Consider the following 23,080-nt stretch of genomic DNA (forward strand, 5'->3'; position numbering starts at 1 on the left):
AGCCCCACCACGCGAGGCCCGAGGGCCGAGCCAACGTGCGCTTGACGACTCAGCCTGGAAGTCACAGCGCCTGGGTGCCCGCACGGTCATCTGGCTCCCCGGTGCCCCGAGGCGTGCTCAGCTTGTAAAGTGAAGCCGGGCCTGCCCCGGAGAGCGGGGAGCCTGTCCCAGATCCCGCGCCACACCCCACCCCTAAAGAGCGTGCGGGCACCTCTCCCGCCGACCAGGCCTGCAGGTGCCCGGCCTCGGGAGCCCTGAGCTTGGGTCCCGGCTTCCTGTTGGTTCTCTGCCACTTGGGGGGGTGGGGACACAAGTGCAGCCAGGAAACGTGAGCTTTGGCTTCACCATTGAAAGTAAGGAACATGTGACAAGGGGAGAAAAACTGGTTAGGTCCCTGGGTGGCCCAACAGGGCGCGTGTGTGAGCCCAAACAAAGGTGTAGGAGGTGCAGCACCGTCTGGGAATCAAATAGTTGAGGTACCGTGGGTCTGTTTTTATAGGGACTCCATGTGCAGTTTGATGTTTTAAATGATGCTTAAAAAATCCTAAAATAAAACCTACCTGTAATGCCTCCTCCCAGAGCTAACGACTGGTGACATTTAGGGGCATCACTTCACGTCTTCCCTCCTTTGTGCGTGAGGGCGTGTGTGTGGTGCGCACGCGTGTGTGGTGCGTAGGTGTGTGGGGTCTGGGTGTGCTGTGTGGTATGTAGGGTGTGTCTGGTGTGTGTGTGACGCATGTGCCTGCGGAGTGCGGGGCTCCCGGGCGCCCCTCCGACCGCCGTCCCCGTCCCTGTCCTTCCAGGACGGCTGTTCTCAGTGAAGGGCCGTGCACGCGCTCCTGAGCAGCGACCATGGGCCTGCTCGCCTACCTGAAGACCCAGTTTGTTGTGCACCTGCTCATCGGGTTCGTCTTCGTGGTCAGCGGGCTGCTCATCAACTTCGTCCAGCTATGCACGCTCGTCCTCTGGCCCATCAACAAGCAGCTGTACCGCCGCCTCAACTGCCGCCTCGCCTACTCGCTGTGGAGCCGTGAGTGCCGCCGCGCCGCGCACGCCTGGGAGGTGGGGGCCCGGGGAGGAGGGGACACGTGGAGGGTGGGGGGGCCTGCTGGCCAGTGAGGACCGGTGGGGGGCGGGAGGGTGTGTGTGGGGGGGCTGAGTGGCAGGTGGGGCAGGTGGGGGGCAGGAGGGGTGCAGGTGGGGGGCCAGGCGGCAGGTGGGACAGGTGGTGCAGGTGAGGGCCAGGCAGCAGGTGGGGGTGGCCAGTGGGGGGGGCGCGAGGATGCAGGGGAGGGGGCCAGCGGTAGATGGGGCCAGGCAGTGGTGGGGGCCAGAGGCAGGTGGGGGTTGAAGACAGGTGAGGGTTGGAGACAGGTGGGGTGGGTGAGGGCAGGTGGGGGCCGGGCGGCAGGTGGGGCAGGTGGGGGTCGGGAAGGCCAGGCAGCAGGTGGAGGCTGAAGGCAGGTGAGGGCTGGAGGCAGGTGGGGGCCGGGCAGGTGCAGGCCAGGCCGTCCTCTGTGCTGGACGAACCCCGGGCAGAGCAGTGTCCACCCCCTAACAGGCAGGGCCTCGGGGGTAGGAACGCTCCTGACGTGACCAGAATGGGGCGGGGTGTCCTGGCCAGCTGTCCCTGCACCGGGAACGGAGAGGCGCCCAGGAGTGCCGGGGGCTGGTTCCTGGCCGCCGGATGCTCGGCCCCAGACTCCTCCCTGGGTTGAGCCGTGTGACATTCCATCGTGTGACCATTCGGTCCCACAGAGAAGGCAGCTTTGTATGATTTAACACAGTATTTTGCATTTTTGAGGACGAATGTAAACCCGGTTCTCCACCGCCCAGCCTTGTCTCACGCGGGCTCGGCCTGCCGGTCCCCGCCGGTCGCCAGGGCAGCCTGCAGGGCTGTCCGTTCTCTGGCGCATCTGTGAGCTCCCGTCTGTGAAAGAGAAGGACTCTCGCCCACCTTCTCATTCAGTACACGTGTGTAGCCGTGTGCGTCTGTGGCTAGTGTGCACCCGCGTGTGTGCATGTCCGTAGAAAATCAGTCTGCACCTGCCGGATGGACGGACACGCCAAAGCTTGACGGCAAAGCCCGCTGTTGACGGAGCTGAGTGCTCACACTGGGGCTTCGGGGGACCAGGCACGTTCTCGGAGGGCGACTTGCCGGGGATGTCAGCAACTCGAACAGCTATAGTTCTTTACCGTTATTCCACGAAATAAGAATGTTTACCTAGAGACTTACCTGAAAAAGTACATATGTGCACAGATGCTCTTGTTTTATCATTTTTACATTAGCACAAAACTGGCAGCAACCCAAGTGCCCGCTGGTGGAGACCAGGTATGGTGAGTCCACCCGGTGGCACCCGGCAGCCGGTACGAGCAGGGGCGGGCCTTGCTGATAGAGAACCCTCTTCAAAGTACATTTTTAAAAAGATTTTATTTATTTATTCATGAGAGACACAGAGAGAGAGAGAGAGAGAGAGGCAGAGACACAGGCAGAGGGAGAAGCAGGCTCCGTGCAGGGAGCCCGACGTGGGACTCGATCCCGGGTCCCCAGGATCATGCCCTGGGCCGAAGGCAGGTGCTTAGCCACTGGGCCACCGGGGCTGCCCACGCTGCTGGTTATTTCAAGACAACACGTGTGTGACGTGCGCACATGCTGTCTGTGCCTAGAGGGTCGTCCAGAACCTGAGTATCCAGGGACCAGAGGAAGGAGGGACTTCTAGTTTTCACTTTTTTGTTTTACCTATTTGCTACTTACTGGGCTTTTTATTTTTTCCTTTTTTATCATTGACATTTATTTCTACGTCCAACTACGTACCGTTGACGTGTTTTAGCACAAGCCCGTGTTTCTTTTGCACTAAGGAAGGAACAATACCTGTTTTACGTCCTGCAGGAGACGGAGCATCTCTGTTCACCCTCCAGCTCGGGAGCAGAGACGAGAAGCCCCCCAAGGAGGCCCGAAGGCCCACAACCTCCCGCGGCCTCTGCGGAGACCAGCGAGCTGGCCCGTAGCGTTCACTCGCCTTGCACGCGTAACAGCGCCAGTTCCTAGGGTTTGGTTTCTTTTTTAGACGAAAGAGGGTGTGTGTGTGTGTGTGTGTGTGTTGGGGGGTGGAGGAGAATTAGAAATCCTGTCGTGTGAAACGTGCAGTGAGCTGCCCGTGAGCACACGTGGGTGCGACGAGTGCACAGCAGAAGGGCCAATACTAGTTACTGAAGAACTAAACAGTAGACTCCACCTGCTGCGGGGTCGTTCGGTCCAAACGGGTCCGACGGCTGAGCCCGGGGTGAAGCCGCCTTGTGGCTGTGTGGCTGCGTGCGCGGGGCCTAAGGGACACTCTGGGCCCCGCCCCATCCCCTCGGCAGAAAGCGGGGTGCTGACGCAGAACCTCGAGCTTGCCTTCCAGGGCCCCGGGGGGAGGCAGCTGCAGGGCAGGGACCTGGGGGTGGCTGGGGCGGGGGCAGGTGAGCAGCGCCCTTGGATCAGCCGATGGGGGAGATGCGCCCCCGCTGGGCTCCGGGAGCCTCACAGAGGAAGACAAGCCCGCGGGCGCACACGGTCGGAGGGCGACAAGCGAGCACCCGCAGTGACCGAAGGGACCAGAACGTCCATCAGTGACGCTGTGATGCTGGGGTATTGTCGAAGTGAGCTCTTAGCAAACGGATGTGACATCACGTCAGAGCCAGCTCGGGGGACAGCGGGCACACGGGACGCAAGTGAGCGGCCCGGCCCCGGGAGGAGAGCGACCACGGGGCTGAACGACCGACGGGGGAGAGGCCAGGACTGCGGGCGGTGGTGGAGGATGCTCCCGGGGGCACGGAGACAGGAGCAGGGGACACAAAGCGACTCGCCCCAGGGAAGTCACAAACCACGGAGACCAGAGCAGGCGTGGAAATACCCAGAAAGGAAAGCCAGGGTGCCGGCAGGGGCGGCGGACGGATGGACGGATGGAGCACAGCCTTGGCCCCGCGGCCATCCCAGCCCCTCGACCCGGGGACAGGGCCTGCACCCCGCACGGCGGTCTCTCCCGAGGGTGACGGGAAGAGTGTGAGGCCGGCAGAGTGGCAGCGCTCACGCCCCCAGGCGCACACTGGAATCCCCGCAGAAGAGGGATCTTTAGGAAGAACAGAGGGCGACATAAAGGCACGGCTGAGGCGCAGGGCAGAGACCTGGGGGGCGGGCACGGCTGAGCCGTCCTGTTCCTGATGTCGGTGCCCGTCTGTGAGGCTGGCACAGGCGGGGCGTGTGCGTGGGGAGGGCTGCAGTCACGTCCTTGTTCTAAGGCCCCGCGCCGCTGGCCGCGCTCCTGCTCTCGGCCTGGGACCCCCAGCGCCCTCCCGGCGGCCACCCCGAGCCCGTTCCCGGCCTGACCCTCGTCCCGCCCCTGGGTCCCGCCAGCCTGGCCACGGCTGGTCCTTGGCAGCCGGAGGGGAGAGAGGAGAGCCGCGCCGCCCAGACCGAGTCCATGCAGACGGTTGGGGACGCGGTGCGCAGCAGGGTGGGTGCAGCGGAGGAGCTCGCTCACCGCGCGGGGGCCGGCGTGCACCTGGAGGAGGGAGGTCGCAGCAAGATCCGCGCTGCGCCCAGGAGCCAGGAGCACAGCTCCTCGTTCGCGATGCTCCCAGCTGGGCCGGGATCGCGGGCACGGACGGACGGACAGACGGACGCCGGGCCTGGCAGTCGTGCTCCACGGAGAGGCTGGCCGCCCGGCTTGGACGGAAGAAGCAGCCGCAGCCTCCCCGCGGCCACCCTCCCAGGAGCCGCTCTCCGGGACCCAGGGGGACTTGCGGTGTCTGTCCATCTGTCTTCATTTCTCCTCGCTGCCCGGCCCGGCCCAGACCCCTGGTGCTCCATGAGCAAGGGAAGGTCCCGAGGACTGGCCACGGCGGTGGGGGGGAGGGGAAGGCCGCCTGCCTGCGCACGTCCCTCGTGGAACGCCAGCCGTGTCCTCCTGCGCCAATGCGGGTCCCACCGGCCCCCCGCAGCCCCCGCCTCCTGCTCCGCTGTGCTTCCACGCGGCCGTCCGAGCACCGGGGGAGGCCGTGGGTGCTGGTGACGGTCCTGACGGCCTCGGGGTAACATGCGTGGCCCTGTGCCGTCCTGCTGCCCGCGGAGTGTGGTTGGGGCCTTGCCACTGTCTATGGCACGCTTGCCACAGCTACTCAGCGTGGGCCGTGGGCCGTGGCCCCACGAGGTGAGGCAAGCCCGGGATGCCGCGCTCCTGAGGCTGTGCCCTGGGGGCCCGTGGCCTGCTCTGCGGGTTCTTTCCAGGAGGCGGTCAGGGAGACGGGGGGGGGGGGGGGGGGCACGTGGACGTGGTTGTACGTGCCAGTGTGAGTGAGGCGTGAGTTGTCAGGCCCGAGTGAAGAAACGTTTGCAAAAAACATCTTTTTTTTTTAGAAAATCCAGTGTCTTGCGTTAGTCCTGGAGATGCACGCCCTCTCCCCCCGTCTGTGGTTTCTGGGCGCCCCTCGGAAACGCAGGACGGCTGGGAGAGCCAGCCTTTGGGGAGCAGTGCCGGCGTGGCGGGCAGGCCCCGGAGCCCCCGCAGGGTCCCTGTCACGGGGGCCGCACGGCCGGCGAGGCTCAGGTGCGCCCTGCCCTCGGGGCCTTGGCAGTTCTGAGTCGGGGCCGGGGCTGAACTGGCTCCCCTCAAAGGAGAGGTGAGAGCGGAACTTCCCCGCGTCCCCAGCAGCGCCCCTCGCGGGGCCAAGGGTGGGAGCCCATGTCGCCCGGAGGACGGACGGAGAGGGAGGAGGCGGGCTGCACCCGGGAAGCCACTCAGCCTCTGCGCAGGACTGCACCGCGGGTGACAAGGCGACGCTCCGTGGGATGTCCGCTGAGTGAAAGGAGCCGGTCCCAGGAGGACGCGAGCTGCCGGCTCGGCCTGCGTGAGGGCCCCGACGGCGGGGCTGCAGCGGCGCGGGGTGGCGGTGCCGGTGGGGGCGTGCCGGGCGGCCTGCGCAGAGGTCTGCAGGGGCGTTGCCAGACAACGGGAACCCCTCCCCGCTCCACAGCGGCCTGGGGTGACCCGGGGCCCCCCGGGCCCCGCCCAGGCCCTGCCCGGGCTCGCCGTCGACTCGCGGTCTGGCGGGGCGTCTCCCGGGGGCTCCCCAGGGGCTGCGCTGCCTGCCCCGTGGCCTCGGCTTACCCCCCCCACCCTTCACCAGCTTTACGAGACGGAGCCCACTCCTCGCACCGTGCGGCCCGTTCAGGGCGGTGGTCCTGGTGCCTTCACCCCAAAGGAAACCTGCCCGTTAGCGGTCACCTCCATCCCCCGCAACCTGTAAGCTACTTCCCGTCCGTGGCCTTGCCCGTCGTGGACGTGGCCCACATCTGTACACGTCGGCCCCGCAAGACCCACTCGGCGAGCACACGGTCGTCCGGGCGTGGCCGTCGCTCCGCGGGCATCTGGTTGCTCCTGCTCTGCGGCCGGGGGGGGGTGGTGCTGGGACACCCGTGCACAAGCGTTCGCGTGGACCCCTGCTTCCAGGGCCCCGGGCAGGCCCCCGGGGTGGCATCGCCGGGCCATCCCGCAGCTCGGTGTGGACGCCGGTTACCAAGGAAGAGCCGCCCTGGGCCACGGCAGCTGCCCTGTCCTGTGTCCCCCGAGGCGCCGTGAGGGGGTGTCCAGGGACAGCCGACCCGAGGGGCGGGAAGGGGCGTCTCCCTTGGTTTGGGTGTGCGTTCCCTGACACTGATGGTACTGAGCGTCTTCCCGAGTGCCCGTGGGCACCCGCGCATGCTCTCTGGGAGCGTCCGTTTGGATGGTTTGTCTGCACCTGCGCCACCGTCCGGGCGCTTGAATGCAGATGGAAGTGGCCGGGCTGGTGGGGTCACTGGGACCGAGTGCCCCTGACGGGCGGCTTTTCCGCTCACCCTGCCCCGGGGTGCCTCCTGGGTGGAAGGGGCCGTGGCTGGTGAGGGTCCCGGTATCGTCTCACGGCCACACTTCGTCCGGCTCCTGCCTGGAAGTGAAGGAGGGGGACGGACCCCAGAGGCTGCGCATCAGCCCCGTGTCCGGCCCCACCTCGGCCCGGGCTGCTGGAAGGAGAGCCACCATTGCCTCCTTTCTGCAAATGGGGAAACTGAGTCCCAGGCAGTCGGGTGTGGACTCCAGGCCCTGGCCTCTGTCCTCAGGGCCCAGCCCCATCAGAAGACGGATGGGCAGGTGTCACGGTCCTGCTTCCGGTCTGCCTTGTCACCTTTCTTGGGACGCCTGGCCGTGGTGGCCGTGCGCCAGCGGGTGGGGTCAGCACATCCACACTGGCGGCCCGGAGGTCCTGGGCTGGGGGCGCACGTGCACGCACCCCTCCTCCCGTTCTGTTGATGAAACACGACAGTCCCTCGAGTCATCGTAGTTGGACCTGACGATGCCCACCCATGATTACGGTTTTCCTCTACTTGTCCTTCCCGTTTGTCCTCATCCTGATTTTTGTTCAGAAAACATAATTATAATTTAGGAAAGTCAAACTCATGACACATGAACCGTCGGAGCTCGTTTCTAGCAGGAGGTCCCCTCCGGACAATGCCGCGTCGAGGTGCCCGGAGCGCAGGCTCGGCCCGTGTCCCCTGCCGTGGGGCCTGGACCCGAGCGCGGCCTCCTGGCCCTGCTGACTCTGCGCCCCTGTGTCCACAGAGCTGGTTATGCTTCTGGAGTGGTGGTCCGGTACCGAGTGCACCCTGTTCACCGACCAGGCCACGGTGGACCGCTTCGGCAAGGAGCACGTGGTCATCATCCTCAACCACAACTTCGAAATTGATTTCCTCTGTGGGTGGACCATGTCGGAGCGGTTTGGCATGCTGGGGGTGAGCCACGCGGGGACCCCGGGGAGGGGCTGGGGGTGAGCCACGCAGGGACCCCGGGGAGGGGCTGGGGGTGAGCCACGTGGGGACCCCGGGGAGGGGCTGGGGGTGAGCAGTGTGGGGACCCCAGGGAGGGGCTGGGGGTGAGCAGTGTGAGGACCCTGGGAGGTGCTGGGGGTGAGTCACATGGGACCTGGGTTTTCCTTCCCTCCTGGTCCTGCCCTCAGTCCCTCTGAGCCCAGAGTCTGAGGTCAGGGTGGCCCTCAGCATCCCAGGGTGTGTCTTGCGCTCCGGTTTCTCGCATTTCCTCCCATGAGCCCTACACGCCCAGAGTCCCTGTAGAGCTCCCTTGACCAGCTGAGGCAGGCCGAGCAGTGTGCTGTGCTTGGCGGCCCAAGTGGGCCCCGGGCAGCCCCGGAGTGCACACCCCTCCCTCCGCCAGGCCTGTGCCTCAGTTTCGTTGTCTGTAGCACAGCTTGCCTGCGCCCTTGGGGCCTGCTGAAGGCAGCAGCTGTGCTCAGAGCAGGGCTTCCTCGCTGGCCGCCAAGCTGGTCCGGGGGCGCCTGTGGGGGTCTGGACCCTCACTGACCCCCCCCCCCCCCAGAGTTCCAAAGTCCTCGCAAAGAGGGAGCTGCTGTACGTGCCCCTCATCGGCTGGACGTGGTACTTCCTGGAGATCGTGTTCTGCAAGCGGAAATGGGAGGAGGACCGGGACACCGTCATCCAGGGGCTGAAGCGCCTGTCCGACTACCCCGAGTACATGTGGGTGAGTTCCCCCCCCGCCCCGTCTCCTGACACCCTGCAGCCCGAATGATTAGCTGTGAGCCGACAGGAGCTCCCGCACCAGCAAGCAGCTCCGCGGGGAGCCAGCGCCCACGCCCTCTGCACGGAGTGGGGGACCCCTCCTGGACCGCCCGCTTCTGCCTGCCGCGTCCTGACCCGGAGCCCTGCTGAGGGTGCTTGGAGAGGGAGCCCCCTTCCTGCATCCCCGGCTCAGCTGTGCGTCTGGAACTGCCCTGAGAGCAGCAGAGCATGGCCTGCCCGGCCTCTGCCCAGAACCCACCCGGGCCCTCAGGGGCCTTCTCTGCAGGGAGCAGCTTCGGGGGAGCCAGGCTGCAGAGCGAACCCCGGGCACCCTGTGGTCCTGGGGACACATTAATGCTTCAATCCAAAGATTTACCTTCCTCTTAAGCACACCCGCTCGGCCCCTGGGGCGGGCGCTTCTTCATATCTTCCAGCCCCTTCCATCAGTTTGATGGGCCAGGCATCCAAAATCGTGGCTGTCAGTCGATGAACATTGGTTCTCTTTCTAGCTTTCTGGTCTCTAGCAGTAGCTCCTTGAGAACTGGCTCCTTCCTTGCACTTCTCACCCTCACGTTTAGGCAAATGGATAAAAGGCTCCCTATTTTCCACGCACTGGTGGGAAGGCTGCTGCCCGGGGACACTTCCTGCTTCACTTCCTTCTGGGACGTTGTCTTGCAGCTTTGGGAATAAGCGCGATGCTGGTAGCTGTTCTCTGAGGGACTGTGTGTGGCTGGAGGGTGGGTTGCAGCCCTAACTAACATCGCCGCGTGAGGGATGCCGCACGCTGTCGTCTGTCCACGCTCTGTGAGGGGGAGCCGCCCCTCCGTGGAGCCGCCCGCCCGCGGCCTGGGCTGACCTGTGTCCCCGTCTGTCCCAGTTCCTCCTGTACTGTGAGGGCACGCGCTTCACGGAGAAGAAACACCGCGTCAGCATGGAGGTGGCCGTCTCCAAGGGGCTGCCCGTCCTCAAGTACCACCTGCTGCCTCGTACCAAGGGCTTCACCACGGCGGTCCAGTGCCTCCGAGGGACAGGTAGGGGGCCGCCGAGCTTTCCCTGGGCTCCGCGCTCAGACGCGCCACCGACGGGACCCAGAGGGCGGGAGTGAATGACACCAGGGGCCGGTAGGCGGAGTTGGCACAGTGACGGTCCTGGCGCTCCTGAGGTGACGAAATGCTGGTCAGTGCAACACGTGATGAATAAGTAAATGAGGAAAAATAAGGAAAAAGTCTGTGACCGAAAGCCTGAAAGGAAAAGACACGTATTCTGATGACTCCCAGAGGGGGCGAGATCAAAGGAAGGGACAAGGACAGGGCGTGGAGGAGAGGCAGCCAGACAGTAAATCTGAACACAAGTGGTCAGTAAAGGCGGTGACCTGTGTCCCCCCGACCCTGTGGGTGGATGAGCCCGAGGGGCTGGGCGGGGTGTGAGAGCAGGGCCAGGGTGAGTGGGGTCGGATGAGCAGGGTCGGGTGAGCGGGGTGTGAGAATAGGGCCAGGGTGAGCGGGGTTAGGGTAAGTGGGGTGTGGGCTGAGTGGGGTATGAGATCGGGGTGCATGGCCTGGTGGGTTTTGGGGCTGAGTGGGGTGTGAGAGTGGGGTCTGAGGTAGAGCAGGGTGCTGGCGTGGGCCTGGGGCTGAGCAGGTGCAGGTGCAGGTGCGGGTGCCCACGCCCACCTGGGTTCCCCCACCCCAACAGTTGCAGCCGTCTACGACGTCACGCTGAATTTCCGTGGAAACAAGAACCCATCTTTGCTGGGAATCCTCTATGGGAAGAAGTATGAGGCGGACATGTGTGTGAGGTGAGCTGCCCTGCGCACCCCCCGAACCCCCCGGGCCCTCCCGGTGCCCGTGGAGGCAGCCGGCTCCCCAGGACCGCAGAGGTGGGGTGCGGGAGTGGGTGCGGGGTGAAGACAGAGTGTTCTGGGTGCTCTGAGGGAGGAGCAGCCTCTCCTGCCCGGGGGGAGGGGGGAGACGGGGGGGTGGAGGGGCAGGAGGGCACGTAGAAGTGTTTTAAGAGGCGCGGAGCTTCAGCTTGGCCGTGACCGGGCTTCCAGGCAGAAGGGTGACTGCTCCAGCCCCAGGGTGTGGGGTCCTTAAGTAAAGGGGCCTAGGATCTCGGCCCCCCTCGACACATCTAGTCGGGGCCTCCCGGGCCTCCCCTCGTCTGGCTCACCCCACTGGGACTTCCCGGTCGCTGGTTCCGTCAGTTGTGTCCAGGAAGGCCGAACCCCCCTGGGGCGTAGCTGTCTGTTAGGTCCGGGGACTGTCACCCGGCAGCACTGACTGGGCGACCCCCGAGTCAGACCCGCCCTCAGGGCTCCCAGAGGCCCTCCTCATGTGAATCTCCAGAACACAGCCGGGGCACCCCGCCCCCCCGAATCATCTCGGGAATGTGAAGAGTGAGGCAGGGGCTTGCTTCCCCCGCAGTGTGCAGCGACCCGGCTGGGAGCAGGTGTAGGTTCTCCCGCCCGCCCCGGGATGTGGCCAGAGCCCCAGATCCCTGCCCTCAGGTCCCTAGAGCCAGCAGCGTCCCGGTGGCCTCCTCCTGGGGCGACGTCAGCCGTCGCCCCAGCCAGTCTGGGGAGTGAGGGGTGGGCGGAGCCGGGGGACGCCCTGATCCAGCTCCGGGTGGGTGCTCCGGCCACCCCGCCGGGTTGCCCTGCCCCTCCGAATGGACGGTCCCCTCCAGGAGAAGCCCCGTGCCTTACTCTGTGCGTTCCCCCTTTGTTGCAGAACTACACTGTGCCTCATCTTATTTTAACAGATATGTGCTCCGAACTTCTAAAAGCTTCGGTTTACTATTTTGTGATATTTACCATTCAGGTATTTTGAAGGAAAGCAATATCCCAGTGAGTCCAGCACATGCTTATAATCAAACAAGCCAAAGCTCTCATGGCCCGATGGAGTGTTGTGAGGCTCCCCGTGCTCATTCCGGCAACGGGCACCCGCATCCCTGAAGTGGCCAGAGTCCACTCCAGGACACAGATGCTCACCTTTTTATTTATTTTTTTATCATCATTTGAAATTCTTATTTTATACGTTTCATACTGCGTGTAACAGCCATTTAACACTAGGACCTGGGGGTGGTTATCTCCTACAGGATACAGATCCAAAACCAGGGGAGGATAGACAAGTGGGCTGGAGGCCTGTAGACAGCCATCCCTCCGTGGGCAAGCCCCTTCTGACCTTTGTCTCCTTACCCGTGGCGCCCCGGCTCCCAAGGTCTTTTGGGGCCCACAGAGTTAAAGCGTCTTTGTTCACAAGGGGGTGCACGTCTCCTTCACTGCCTGGGAGCGTGCAGCAGAGCTTCCCTGAGACTGCGTGATGTGCGGCACCAGCATCGCTGCCACGTCTGGTGGCGTGTGTCCCTTCTCACTGTAACTATGAAGATCGACAGGAGTGACCCATATAAAGCCAGGCTCTCCATTTTTAGAGGCAGAGGGGTTAGGATCCCTTCCAACACGGAGATTTTGCGGGGCTCCTCATGCTGCGGCCCACGGCGGGGGGCAGCCAGGCGGGAAGACTACCGCGATGGTCATTGCTCACGCGTGTCCCCGGCGGCCCCTGCTGGCGGGCTCGGTGCTGCGGCTGCGGGGGGGGGCAGCCCTGTTGGCCCTGCTGGTCTCCCCAGGAAGACGCGGGCGCTCCCGGGCTGGCGGCCCCCCGGGGACTGGGGTCCTGCGTGAGTTAGTGTCCTCACCGAACCCAGCTGTTTGTGAGTCAAGATCATTAAGTCCTGAATCTCTATTGCTTTCCCTGTTTGGAGCAAGTAGATTTCATTTGTGAAATAAGTAATCTCTGCCCAGTGGAAGACCCTCTCAGTTTTGATTATTTCCAAACAACGAACCATTAAGAAAGAACAGAACTCCTGCCGAGGCTAACAAATGCTCACCCTTCGCAGTGGAAACGGGGCACGATCTGCTCGTGAAACTGCTCGTGAGCACTGCCTGTGAAATGCGTCGGCTGTGCCCTGGAGAGGGACAGCCCCCCCGCCCCGCTCACCCTCCGTGGCCCCCATAGTCCCGCGGGGCGTAGGGAGTACAGCACTGTGTCTGGGTGAAGGCCTTTGACGTGCGTGTGGCTTTAGAACCCAAGTGAGTCCCATGAGCAGAGAAAGTGGGGCCGGTGAGTCACCCTGCCTTGCAGTGATTTTTTTCCCCTTTTCTGTTGATGCCATCCAATGGGTAAGCCACTTTGCTTCAATCTTCTTAACAAAACAGGAGATTTCCTCTGGAAGAGATCCCACTGGATGAAAAGGAAGCAGCTCAGTGGCTTCATAAACTGTACCAGGAGAAGGTAAGGGCACGCGGTTTTCCTTTTTCCCCCGGGGGTCTCGTGAAGACGTTTCAGAGGGGGAGCTCTGGGGCAGGCGGGGGCTCAAGGGCTGCTGGAGACAGGAGGACCATGCGCTTATCAAACACGCTCTACCTTCTTTCCAGTTTCTTCCATCTTTCTTAACTTGTGAGAAATCAACACAGTAGAGAAAATATAAAGGATAGTGTTCATACAGCCGTGGCTGATAGCGTGTTATCACATTTGTTTTGCTATTTCATGCAAAAGAGCTAATAGAGCTACAGCCTACACATATCGTGGGTGTGAGCTATACATAGGCAACGTGAAGAGATCCTCATGTCAGCCACACCGGTCCCCACTCCATGTCCCCCCAGCACACCCTCCCCTGAAACGTAGCGCCAGCACAAACATACAGGATGAGACGTCTTCATCTTCAGCATTGTGGGAGCCTTAGAGAATGAGAGGATCCTTTCCACATATGACAAATATCTTTTTAAAGGCCCTGGTGACCTTTTAAGAAAAAATAAGGGAAATCTCTAAGGGTCAGGAAGAAGATGGAGCTGAGAATCAGGTGGTGAGCCTGTGAACTGGGAGTGGCACGCTCCACCAGTGGCATTTGCAGGTCCCCATAACCTGGACTCTTGAGTTTTAATGCCTACCCAGAAACAGGAGATAAGGGTTTGACCTCATTCTAGGCAGGAACGCTCAGAGTTTTTCCCTTGCACGGTGGACAGAAAGAAACTTACCTGCCGGCATGGGGAAATGGCTTTGAGCCTCACCCTTCTCCTCTTGGTCTCAACAAGGTCCCCCTGATAACTCATAGTCACAGGTCGGCCCTCAAAGGGTTTGGGGTTTGAGTTTGTACTAGCCGCATAGTTTAAGGAGAGCAAAGCGAAAATAGCAGCACAAGGAGCAGTTCTAGGCAAATGACTCCAGAGTCCCCGGGAGAGAAACAGTCCTCTAAACCTCAGCTGCTCGAGATTTCCACAGCAACTCTGCTGGCGATGAGCATGTCAGCAGACACGTGCACAGGGTGCGCAGACACAGAAGAGATAGACTTTCCAGAGACGGTCGCTAAGGAAACTATCAAACCAACACGAATATCAGTATTCTCGAAGTGATCGGGCACAAAGGAGTAACGGAAAACAAAAGAGCAACGCCTACAGGAAGTCAGGTTTGAGAAAAACCAAGTAGAGTGTACAGGCAGGAGAAATGTGGTCGTTGACAGGAAAGTCTTAATCGATTAAATAGCAGATATGATACAGCTGAAGAGAGAGTCAGTAAACTGGAAGATTGAGAAGAAATTATTCAAGATGTAGCGCAGAGGAAAGGAGAACATAGAAGGAAGTTGAGAAGACACGGACGATGGACCAAGAGGCCCCGGAGGTAACTCCTGGCAGGTCCAGAAGGAGGCAGGAGTGGTGAAGAGCAGGTGGCAGAGACAACGACCACACAGCTTCTGGAAGTCATCGGGTTCAAGAAACACAAGTCTGGAAGAGGGTAAATAAAAAGATATCCACCCCTACTTACCAATGAGATTGCAGAACACCGAAGACAACGAGGCGATCTTAGAATAACTGCAGAGTAGAGACATACTCCCCGCCAGGGAATGGCTGTGAAGTTGATGTTAGACACCTATCAGGGCCCCTTCTAAATGTCCTACGTACATTTTATTTTCTTACTCATCACACACGCTGCCATCCACACACATAACACATGCATACACACGTTAGAAAGAGAGTCAGCCCGGGGAGAACAGAACAAAGAAAATAATGAAAATAGCATAAACCATTTTAATGGAAAGCAAAGCTACCAAAGAGTGAATCAACTGTACTAAACGCTTTTCCTTTAAAAATACTAATAAAATAGAAAGCCGTGGTCAGGACTGACTGGTGAGAAGAAAGGCAGCGTCAATAGGAATGAAAAGGTAAACCCACCAAAGAGCAGGGGGAAGCGATATGAGAGTAGTACCGCTCACTTTAGGCTCACACACCCGAAAACTTAGATAAAATGTATGATTTCCAAGAGTAACTCTGCAGAAGAAAAATAAAGCCTCCGTGAAGAGGAAATGCAGCGTATGCGTCCACGTAGATAGAACGGGGGGTGGGGGGTAGGTGTTGAACACACTAGATCACAAAGGAGAGCCCATCGCGGAGTCCAGGGCGTCGTCTGAGAGTTTGAAACTTGCAAGAAACAGTGTTGTTCAACGGAAGATGAGACATAACCTAACCGTGCGTTATTAGGAAGTGGGACACTGTGTGTGTCTTCGTGTGCTGCGCTTCCGTCAAAATGAACAAACCATGTGTCAGCAACATAACCAGATCGTGGGGACATAATGTGCAAACCAAGATGGCCTCAGTGTGCGTGTTGTACATATGATGCTCCGTGAGGAAGGGGGCACGGTGTGTGGGCAGCACGTGCACTGTGTTGACGCACACGTGCCTGCCGAGTGCGTGTGCGAACAGGGGCCGGGCGAGGAGGGGCGGAGTGGCCCAGCCGGGAGCACGGCAGCCCCAGGAGGTGATGGAGCAGGGGCCTCATCTCATCTCAAAGGTTCACTTTTCAAAATCATCTGACGCAGACACAGAAAGTGACACACAGTGACATATATGACTTCTCAGGGTATTTTGATGTTATTTGCCATCTTTTCCTATAGTACTGAGACATAGGATAGTATTTTCAGTTGTCTTTTGCGTCACTTAGAATGTAATTCACGTTAAGGACACCACACTACGTGTGATGTCATTTCTTCAGTCCCCGTTGAGTTTATATCTGTCAACATTGACATAAACATATTTAACTCACTCCTTTTATTTTTTTAAGAAGGTCTTTTAAATTTTATTTATTTATTTATTTATTTATTTATTTATTTATTTATTTATTTATTAAATAGAGAGGGAAGGGTTGGGGGAAGAGAGAGAGAGAGTCCTGAGCAGACTCCACACCCAGTGCAGGGCCCGACCTGGGGCTCGATCCCATGACCCCGAGATCACGACCTGAGCCGAAGCCAAGAGTCAGACCCTTAACCAGCAGAGCCACCCAGGCGCCTATTGGTAATTGAAGTAAACTCTACCCCCAACACGGGGACCCACTGCACGCTCCACTGGCTGAGCCAGCCGGGCGCCCCGACTCATTCCTCTTAAGTGCACTATTCCAGGACTCACCACGGGGTGACCGCCGCTTAGGCCCCTCATCTTCCTGTCTGTGAACAGCTTGTGTTCCACTCTGTGCCGAGCGTCTCTCCAAGACACTAACGCTGTAACCTGCGGAAGTCGCCTATCGGCACTTGGTGAAATGTCTCCTGAGTCGTGCCTCAGAGAGACTGCACAGGTTGCGTCCCGTAGCTGAGCACGAGGTGCCCCTCGGGTGCCCGTCTTGTGAGCAGAGGGTCCGAATGGCCCCCTGCCAGGCCAGACGCAGACCCCGCGGAGACCGGACTCGGCACTTGGACCCTCATGCGACATCGGCCTCCCAGAGGCCTTGACAGCTCACGTCGTCGGTTGTTTACCAGTTAGCTCCACATAACCTGATGATGTGGCGTCATCAACGGGCCACAGAGGTCGAGCCGTGCGGTCTCCCCAATCCGCAGATGTGGAAGCTGACCTGGGGGTGCTGGGGGTTGCAGGCCTGTTGGCCTCACCCCTGCTGCGTGTGTGCCCCGCGGTCAGGGAAGGCGGTGGTGAGGGAACTGGGACGGAGTCCTGAGTCCCGGGCTCCCACCTCCTGGGCACTCGAGTGGGGGCCACGGTGGCCGAGTGCCTGCCAGGCCTCGGAGGGACGCGGAGTGGGCGTGGCTAGGGGGCCTGGGGCTGTCCTGGCGGAGGCTTGCCAGGGGAAGGAGCAGAGGACGCTGGCATTTCCTGTCCCGGAGCCCGTGTGAACGAGTCTCACTGCCCCGTGTGCTGCGGGCAGGTGCCGCTCCCGGGCACGCTTGGCAGACGCGGCACACGTGTGTGCACAGCAGATACGCCTCCCCACCCGGGTCCCGCCTGGAGGAAGCCACGGCACAGCACACGCTCACGCTGTGGCGTCCCAGGCACCAGGGCTTTGTGGCAGGTCTGTCCTCCCCGACCCTCCCCAACGCCGCAGGCAGGACCCCGCCGCCAAGCCAGGCCCCGGGTGTGGGACTGAGCCACCCGCAAGTCAGGGCAGGCGGGGGCAGCGGGCTCCAGAGGCCCCTGGAACGTGGGGGTGCCCGCAGGATGGGGTGACGGCAGCAGGCCGGGCCCCAGGCACAGCTGTCGGGCCGCAGAGCAGTGCGCCGAGGCGAGGGGTGAGGCCCTTCCACCAGCGGGTGCCGGGGCTGCTGGGCCCCCAGCCCCCCACTCCATCAGGAGGTAACGGGAGCCACGACGGCCCCCCCAACAAGCCGTCATGGGGGCCAGAGGTACCTGTGTGCTCCCAGCTTTCCTCGAGCTTCCGTGCGAGCAGCCTCGGGTCCCGCAAGGGTCCTGCCCTCCCCCACCTGTTGCACACGCCATCGTCACCTCATCTACGTGGAGCTTTGACGGGCGGCGTCATTCTCATCGTCAGCACCCCCCTCTCGTGTTAGAAGAGCATTCGGGGCACCTGGGGGGCTCTGTCGGTGGAGCGTCTGCCTTCGGCTCAGGTCGTGATCCCGGGTCCTGGGATCGAGTCCCACATGGGGCTCTCTGCTCAGCGGGGCATCTGCTTCTCCCTCTGCTGCTCCCCCTGCTTGTTCTCTCTCTTTCTCTCTCTCTTTCTCTGTCAAATAAATAAAATCTCTAAAAAGAGAAGAAGAACATTTAAAGCAGCCTTGTTCTCGACTCTTCCAGGACGCCCTACAGGAGATGTACAACCAGAAGGGCGTGTTCCCGGGGGAGCAGTTCAAACCCCCCAGGAGGCCGTGGACGCTCCTGAACTTCCTGTCCTGGGCCACGGTCCTCCTGTCTCCTCTCTTCAGTTGTGTCTTGGGCGTCTTTGCAAGTGGCTCTCCCCTTCTGATCCTGACGTTCCTGGGGTTTGTCGGGGCAGGTAACGAACGTGAATAACGCGGCTTGGGGGGGCGGGGGGGTCTTCTGAGCACCTGCCACCGTGCCCGAGCCTGGGAGCCATCGAGGCGGCCGGCCCATAGGGAGCGGGTCCACGGGGAGTCCTGGAGAGCGGCCTCTGCCCTCTAGGCTGCGGGGTCACGCAGACCGCAGCCCCGTCCCCGGGCTCCCTGCAAGCTGACCGGCCACCTGCTCTGGCGAAGCTGTGCCAAAGCTGGGCGGGCGCCCCTGGGAGGGGCCCTGGGCTGCTGAGTCTGCACGGTGGTCTGAGGGTCTCTGCGCACGTGGTCATTACAGCCCAGCACCCGACCCGGGTGCCCAGGGTCCCTCACGGAACCTTATCACATGGACACCCCGTGTGTCCCTGGGCACCTGGCAGGGCACTGCAGCCCCAGGCCCACGCCTACCTCGCCCCTGCGGTGGGAGTGGGGGGGGCTTGCCTGCCGTCCCCCCCGGGAGCTCTGAGGCAAAAGGTCCGGGACCCCCCATGTTGGTTTTTCCAGTTGGACGGCCAAGCGATCGGTCTAACCTCCTTTTTCCTGTTTTAAAGCTTCCTTTGGAGTCCGCCGGCTAATAGGAGTAACTGAGATAGAAAAAGGCTCTAGCTACGGAAACCAAGAATTTAAGAAAAAGGAATAATTACTGGCTGTGATTGCACATACAGAACCTGACGGTGGTATCCAATTAACTCAATTAAAAGCAGAACAACACACACAGATCGAAAAAAAAAAAAAGACCCTTAGAAATTATTTTTCTTATTAACTGGTGACTAATACTGACCAGTAAACCTTGAGCCAAGAGTGAAGCCGGCGGAGGCCCGCGGAGGAGGAGTCCAGCCGCACCCCTGCGCGGGGGCGAGAGGCAGCCGCGGGGCCGGGCACTGGGGCGGCGACAGTGCGGGGGTGGGGGGGCCACTCCTGGGCCACGGGTCTCACCCCGATGTCATCTCCAGAGAATTCTGGCTGCCAGAGGGAGCCTTCGGATGCTTTCTCTTCTTAAACTTAGATCCCAGTTTTGGTTTTTATCGGTTATTTCGGGACCTCATCCTGGCCCTTCGCCTCCTCCTGCCCTTGCCCCTGCCCTCCTGGCAACGGGGACACGTGCGTCCCAGGCCCCCAAGCGCCCGCCTGTCCCGCCCAGCCCGGCACCGGCCCTTCACTTCCAGCGGTGGGGTGGGTGCACAGAGCGTCCCTGGGGTGAGGAGCCCTCGCCGAGTGTCCGATGCGTGGGGAGTCGGGCGCACCCATCGCACGTTCCGACCACCTGGCCCCGTGTGTCAGTACCTAGCATCTGTTTCTGTAGTGGAGGCACCCCCCCAGCCCCCCAAAGCCTTCTGTCCCCGTCTCCTCGTGGCCACCAGGCGGCAGCCCTCCACGCGGCCGCACCCCTGCCCCCCGGTGCCAGGGGAGGGCTGCCCTGCAGCCCACGGGGCTCTTGGATGCTCCTTAAAGGATCGCCGCCGTCAGGCCTCCCTCCTGGAGGTGCTTGCAGACCGTCCGCTCGGAGCTCGCTGGCGTCTAGAGGTTTTAAGGTTTTGCTTCTACAGTTGGTCCGTGGAGGGCTCTCAGCTCCCCGGTGGGCAGGAGAGGTGGTGAGCCTCTCCGGGTTGTGCCGCCCTCTTTCCCAAGTGGGCACCGGGGCCCAGGGTGGGGGCAGGCGGGCGTCCCCCCGGGTGCCCTGGGGCACTGCTCCCCGAAGCTCCCCCCGCCAGGGGGTGTCTCTCCGCATCCTGACTTGGGCCACAGCCCCAGGGGGGAGCTGCATGTTCTGCGGATGGAGGCGTGGGGCTGGGGCCGCCGGGCGGGTGGCAGGAGGGCCCTGGGGGGACCCCCGGCTCCCGGGGCGCAGCTTGCCCGCCTGCGCTGGACTTCCTCCTAAGACTGCCCGTGTGCTGTTCTCCCGTCACACTCCGCGCGGCCTGCTCAGCGAGGGGGGAAACGCGGGTGTCGGGGTGTCAGCTCTGGCGCCCGAGGCCCACATTCCAGAGAGAGGCAGCTTGAATTTTCCAGGAAAAGAAATGGAGAGAAGAGGCATGGGAAGAAGATAAGCTAAATTAGACAAATAACTATGCATCAGCCCTAAGTCTGTATTTTGGGAGGATTTCTCGAGAGAGCACCCGCTCTTTAGAAGGGGGACCCTGCGGGATTCCGGTGGTCGCCGTGGGGAAGGGCGCGGGCACGGCGCAGGGTGAAGGTGACGGTCCCTGTGAGACTCGGGGCTGAGGCAGCCCCCCAGCTCAGAGCCCGCAGGCAGGGAGGGAATCACCGCCTGGGGCTCCCCGCCCCCCCCGGCCACTGGGCTCTGCCCCCCGTGTGCGTGTCACTAACTTCTGGGACATCCCGTGGCCGCCGCAGGGCACAGCCGTGCACCTGCATTCCCTACCAGCCGTAGACGTAGGTCCCACCGGTAGCGCCCAGCTCTTGTTGCCGGGATCCATGCTGTCCCCCCCAAAGCCCGTGCGCCGGGGAGCCCGGCCAGAGCCACCCAGCAAGCCGCGGACGCCCGGGCCAGCGCAGGCCTCAATCTCAGTGATCCCCTTCTGATCTAACAGATGAGCTTGTGCACTTGATGCCAAGACTTTGAGAGCAATAAAAACTACACCATGAATGTTTGGGGTTTTTTTTTTTTTTTTTTTTTTTTGGTTTATGGAGGGGGTGGAGTTGCTTTTCATCCACCTCAGGAGGAAAAGGGAGAGGGAATTCCTTCAACTTAAAATGAATAAATCAGGATAGTGGTTTTCTTTTCTCTTTATGCCCCGCAACTGAGCTTCACGTGTTGCTGACGTCACGTCCAAACAAAGGCCAGACGCTTGGACCGTCGGGTGGTTGGGGTGCACTCGGGCCCCGCGCCCTGGGCACCCCCCGTGAGCACCCCACGGGCTGAGCTCTGAGCTTGCGGTCAGCACAGGCCCGTGCACGGCGAGTGGAGCTGGGGTGGCAGTCACAGCCACTGCGTCCAGCCAAGGAGAGGACCACCGGTGTCTGACTCCCCGGTGAGGCCGGGGGGTTCCAGGGCTTTCTCAGGCGCCTGTGGCTTCACCGCGGCTTTGTGGCAGCTGCGTGACCTGGGGACCCTGCGGTATAGTGTGGGCAACCGTCGCCACTGCGTGCAGCTGAGGCGGCGTTGGGGGAGGGCCGAGCAGGTGGGAAGGGAAGCATGTCCCCGTTGGCCATAGTCCAGAGCAGGGAGGGAGCCTGGCCGTCCTGCGCTTGGTGGCGGCACGCCCGGTGCGTGGTCCTCCAGAAGGCGAGTCTAGTTGAAGAGATGACTTCAACATCCAGCCCCCTGAGCAGCAGCATGAAGCAGTGTCAACAGCACCGTGTCGTACACGAGGCCGCAGCGGTGCCCGATGGATCTGGAATCTCCGCGTGCCCGTCCCTCCTGCCCCCCCCCCCACCCCAGGGCACGCGGAGCTCCCCTCCCCCTCGTTTGCTTACTGAGCGTTGAAGTCCATCAGCTCGGGAGGCGTCTGCAGTCCGGCCGCGCCCACGTGGCTGCCGCTGGGGGTCAGATCCGGGTGAGGAAGTCGCGCTCTGCATGTCGCCTTGTCTCTGCTGAGACCCTGCTAGGACAAGCCCAGGAGAACCTTTCCAGCCCGCTGATTTTTCAGCTGAACTGTTCAACCTTGTGCGTCAACTCATGCCTCGGTTCCTCGCCGGTACCTGCATGCTTTCCGCAGCGCGCCGTGCTCGGTGTTCAGCGGGGTGACGCGGCCTTGGACCCTCTGCAGTGTGACCGGGCCCGGGGCCGTGCGGCGGGCCTCCTGTCTGGACGCAGCCCGCCCCCGGGCCGTGTACCTGCCCCTTCCTGTAGCGAGCGAGCCCCTGCAGAAAAGCAAACCTCTGCCAGCGCCCGGGCCCTGGGGCCGCTGGGGTCACGCAGACACTCGGGCCCCACGTTCCTGCCCATCAGGGTCAGGGCACAAAGCCGCAGGGACGGGTTCGGGGTAGAAGATGTCACAGTACGTTCTGCTCCACCGAGGGGTGGCCACACACCCCGAGCATCTGCCGCTGCCCGATTCCGTGCCGTCGCCGGAAAGGACCAGAGCATTTTTAGGGCCCCTAGAACATGGCCAGAAAAGCTGACCCGCATAGTCTTTTCAAAGACCACTGAATTGCTTAAAATTTTTAAGCTCTGTAATGCCAAGCCCACCTGGAGCTTTCTTTCCTCATAGACTTCTCAATTTCTTAACTTTCTGTTGCAAAAGCCAAGGGACAAAGTGGAGCTGTGAACAAGACACTGAGATGCACTGAGCCGTGTTACATTATACCAGAGTTACTGGATGCAACGCAGAAAGGCATCCGATCCGCTTGTATTTATTGTCTCAGACCCGTAAGACTCGTACGTTGTGACAATCAAATGTGACTTGCCCAAACGCCGGGAAATCCCACTGGCTTCTTAATCGTAAAGACCGTCCGCAAGTACTGCAGCCGTAAACGGGCGTCTCTGTCCTTGGAGAACCACGCGGACCCCTGACGCGACCCGTGTGACGGCCGCCGGGGTTCTTTTTCTATTACGGATGCTCTGTCCTACCTGACCGTTGGCCAGTTTCAAAGAGTGATGAATTACATACAGGGTGCAAATGTATTATACGGATGTTTCCTTTTATACACTTAATTTTTACAAATTTTGCTACTCACGAGCTTTATGTAGTTGAGAATAGCAGTATTTTTGGCCTATGGGAGCCTGTGGGGGTGGGTGGGGATGGGCGGGGATGGGCGAGCCACCTTAGGTTTTAAATGCCTGTGTCCCAGACATGCGGCCGTGTTTGCCGTGCTCTGTGGACATCGCTTTGTACGTGGGCGTGCGTGAACCTCCTCAGCAGGGGCACACTCCAGGTCAGATGCTGCAGGCACCGTGTGTGTTTATTAACATTGCTGCTGCCGTAGAGAGGGAGAAAATGTCCTCAGCATGAACGAGAGCCACCGTGTCCTCCTCCTGTCCCCTGGTGTCCAGCGTGCTCAGGTGCTCCCCGGGGGAGCAGGGGACCCCGGGCCGCCCACCCGCACGGACCACCCTGGGGTGACCGCTCTCTGGGAGGCTGTCCTGCTGGTTGCACTTTTCAGGCTGCTCCATTTCACGTAAGATGCTTTTGGAAGGGGAAATCGGGACGGACGGTGACCACCTGGCAAGGGCAAAGGACAAGATCAGCTGGTGCACAAAGTGCT

General features: G+C 61.3%; 2 protein-coding genes across 3 annotated transcripts in view; both read left to right on the forward strand.

Moving 5' to 3' along the window:
- The window catches only part of RRP1 (ribosomal RNA processing 1), a 133,139-nt gene extending 132,196 nt beyond the window's left edge, over positions 1 to 943 (forward strand). The window contains exon 14 of one of the 2 annotated variants that reach the window (XM_077879360.1): positions 804 to 943. In XM_077879360.1, coding sequence (XP_077735486.1) covers positions 804 to 874 — 71 coding nt within the window. In that variant the 3' untranslated portion in view covers positions 875 to 943. The remainder of the gene's footprint in view (positions 1 to 803) is intronic. The other variant, XM_077879359.1, reaches the window with a different exon arrangement.
- Positions 853 to 18,703, forward strand: AGPAT3 (1-acylglycerol-3-phosphate O-acyltransferase 3). Its single transcript, XM_077879362.1, has 8 exons — positions 853 to 1,030; positions 7,638 to 7,807; positions 8,409 to 8,570; positions 9,486 to 9,639; positions 10,304 to 10,406; positions 12,828 to 12,903; positions 17,697 to 17,895; positions 18,463 to 18,703. The coding sequence occupies exons 1-8, from the start codon at positions 853 to 855 to the stop codon at positions 18,549 to 18,551; spliced, it is 1,131 nt and encodes a 376-aa protein (XP_077735488.1). The 3' UTR covers positions 18,552 to 18,703.
- Positions 18,704 to 23,080: the final 4,377 nt, after the last annotated feature.

The sequence above is a fragment of the Canis aureus genome, chromosome 30 (genome assembly GCF_053574225.1).
Source record: "Canis aureus isolate CA01 chromosome 30, VMU_Caureus_v.1.0, whole genome shotgun sequence".
NCBI classification, from domain to species: Eukaryota; Metazoa; Chordata; class Mammalia; order Carnivora; family Canidae; genus Canis; species Canis aureus.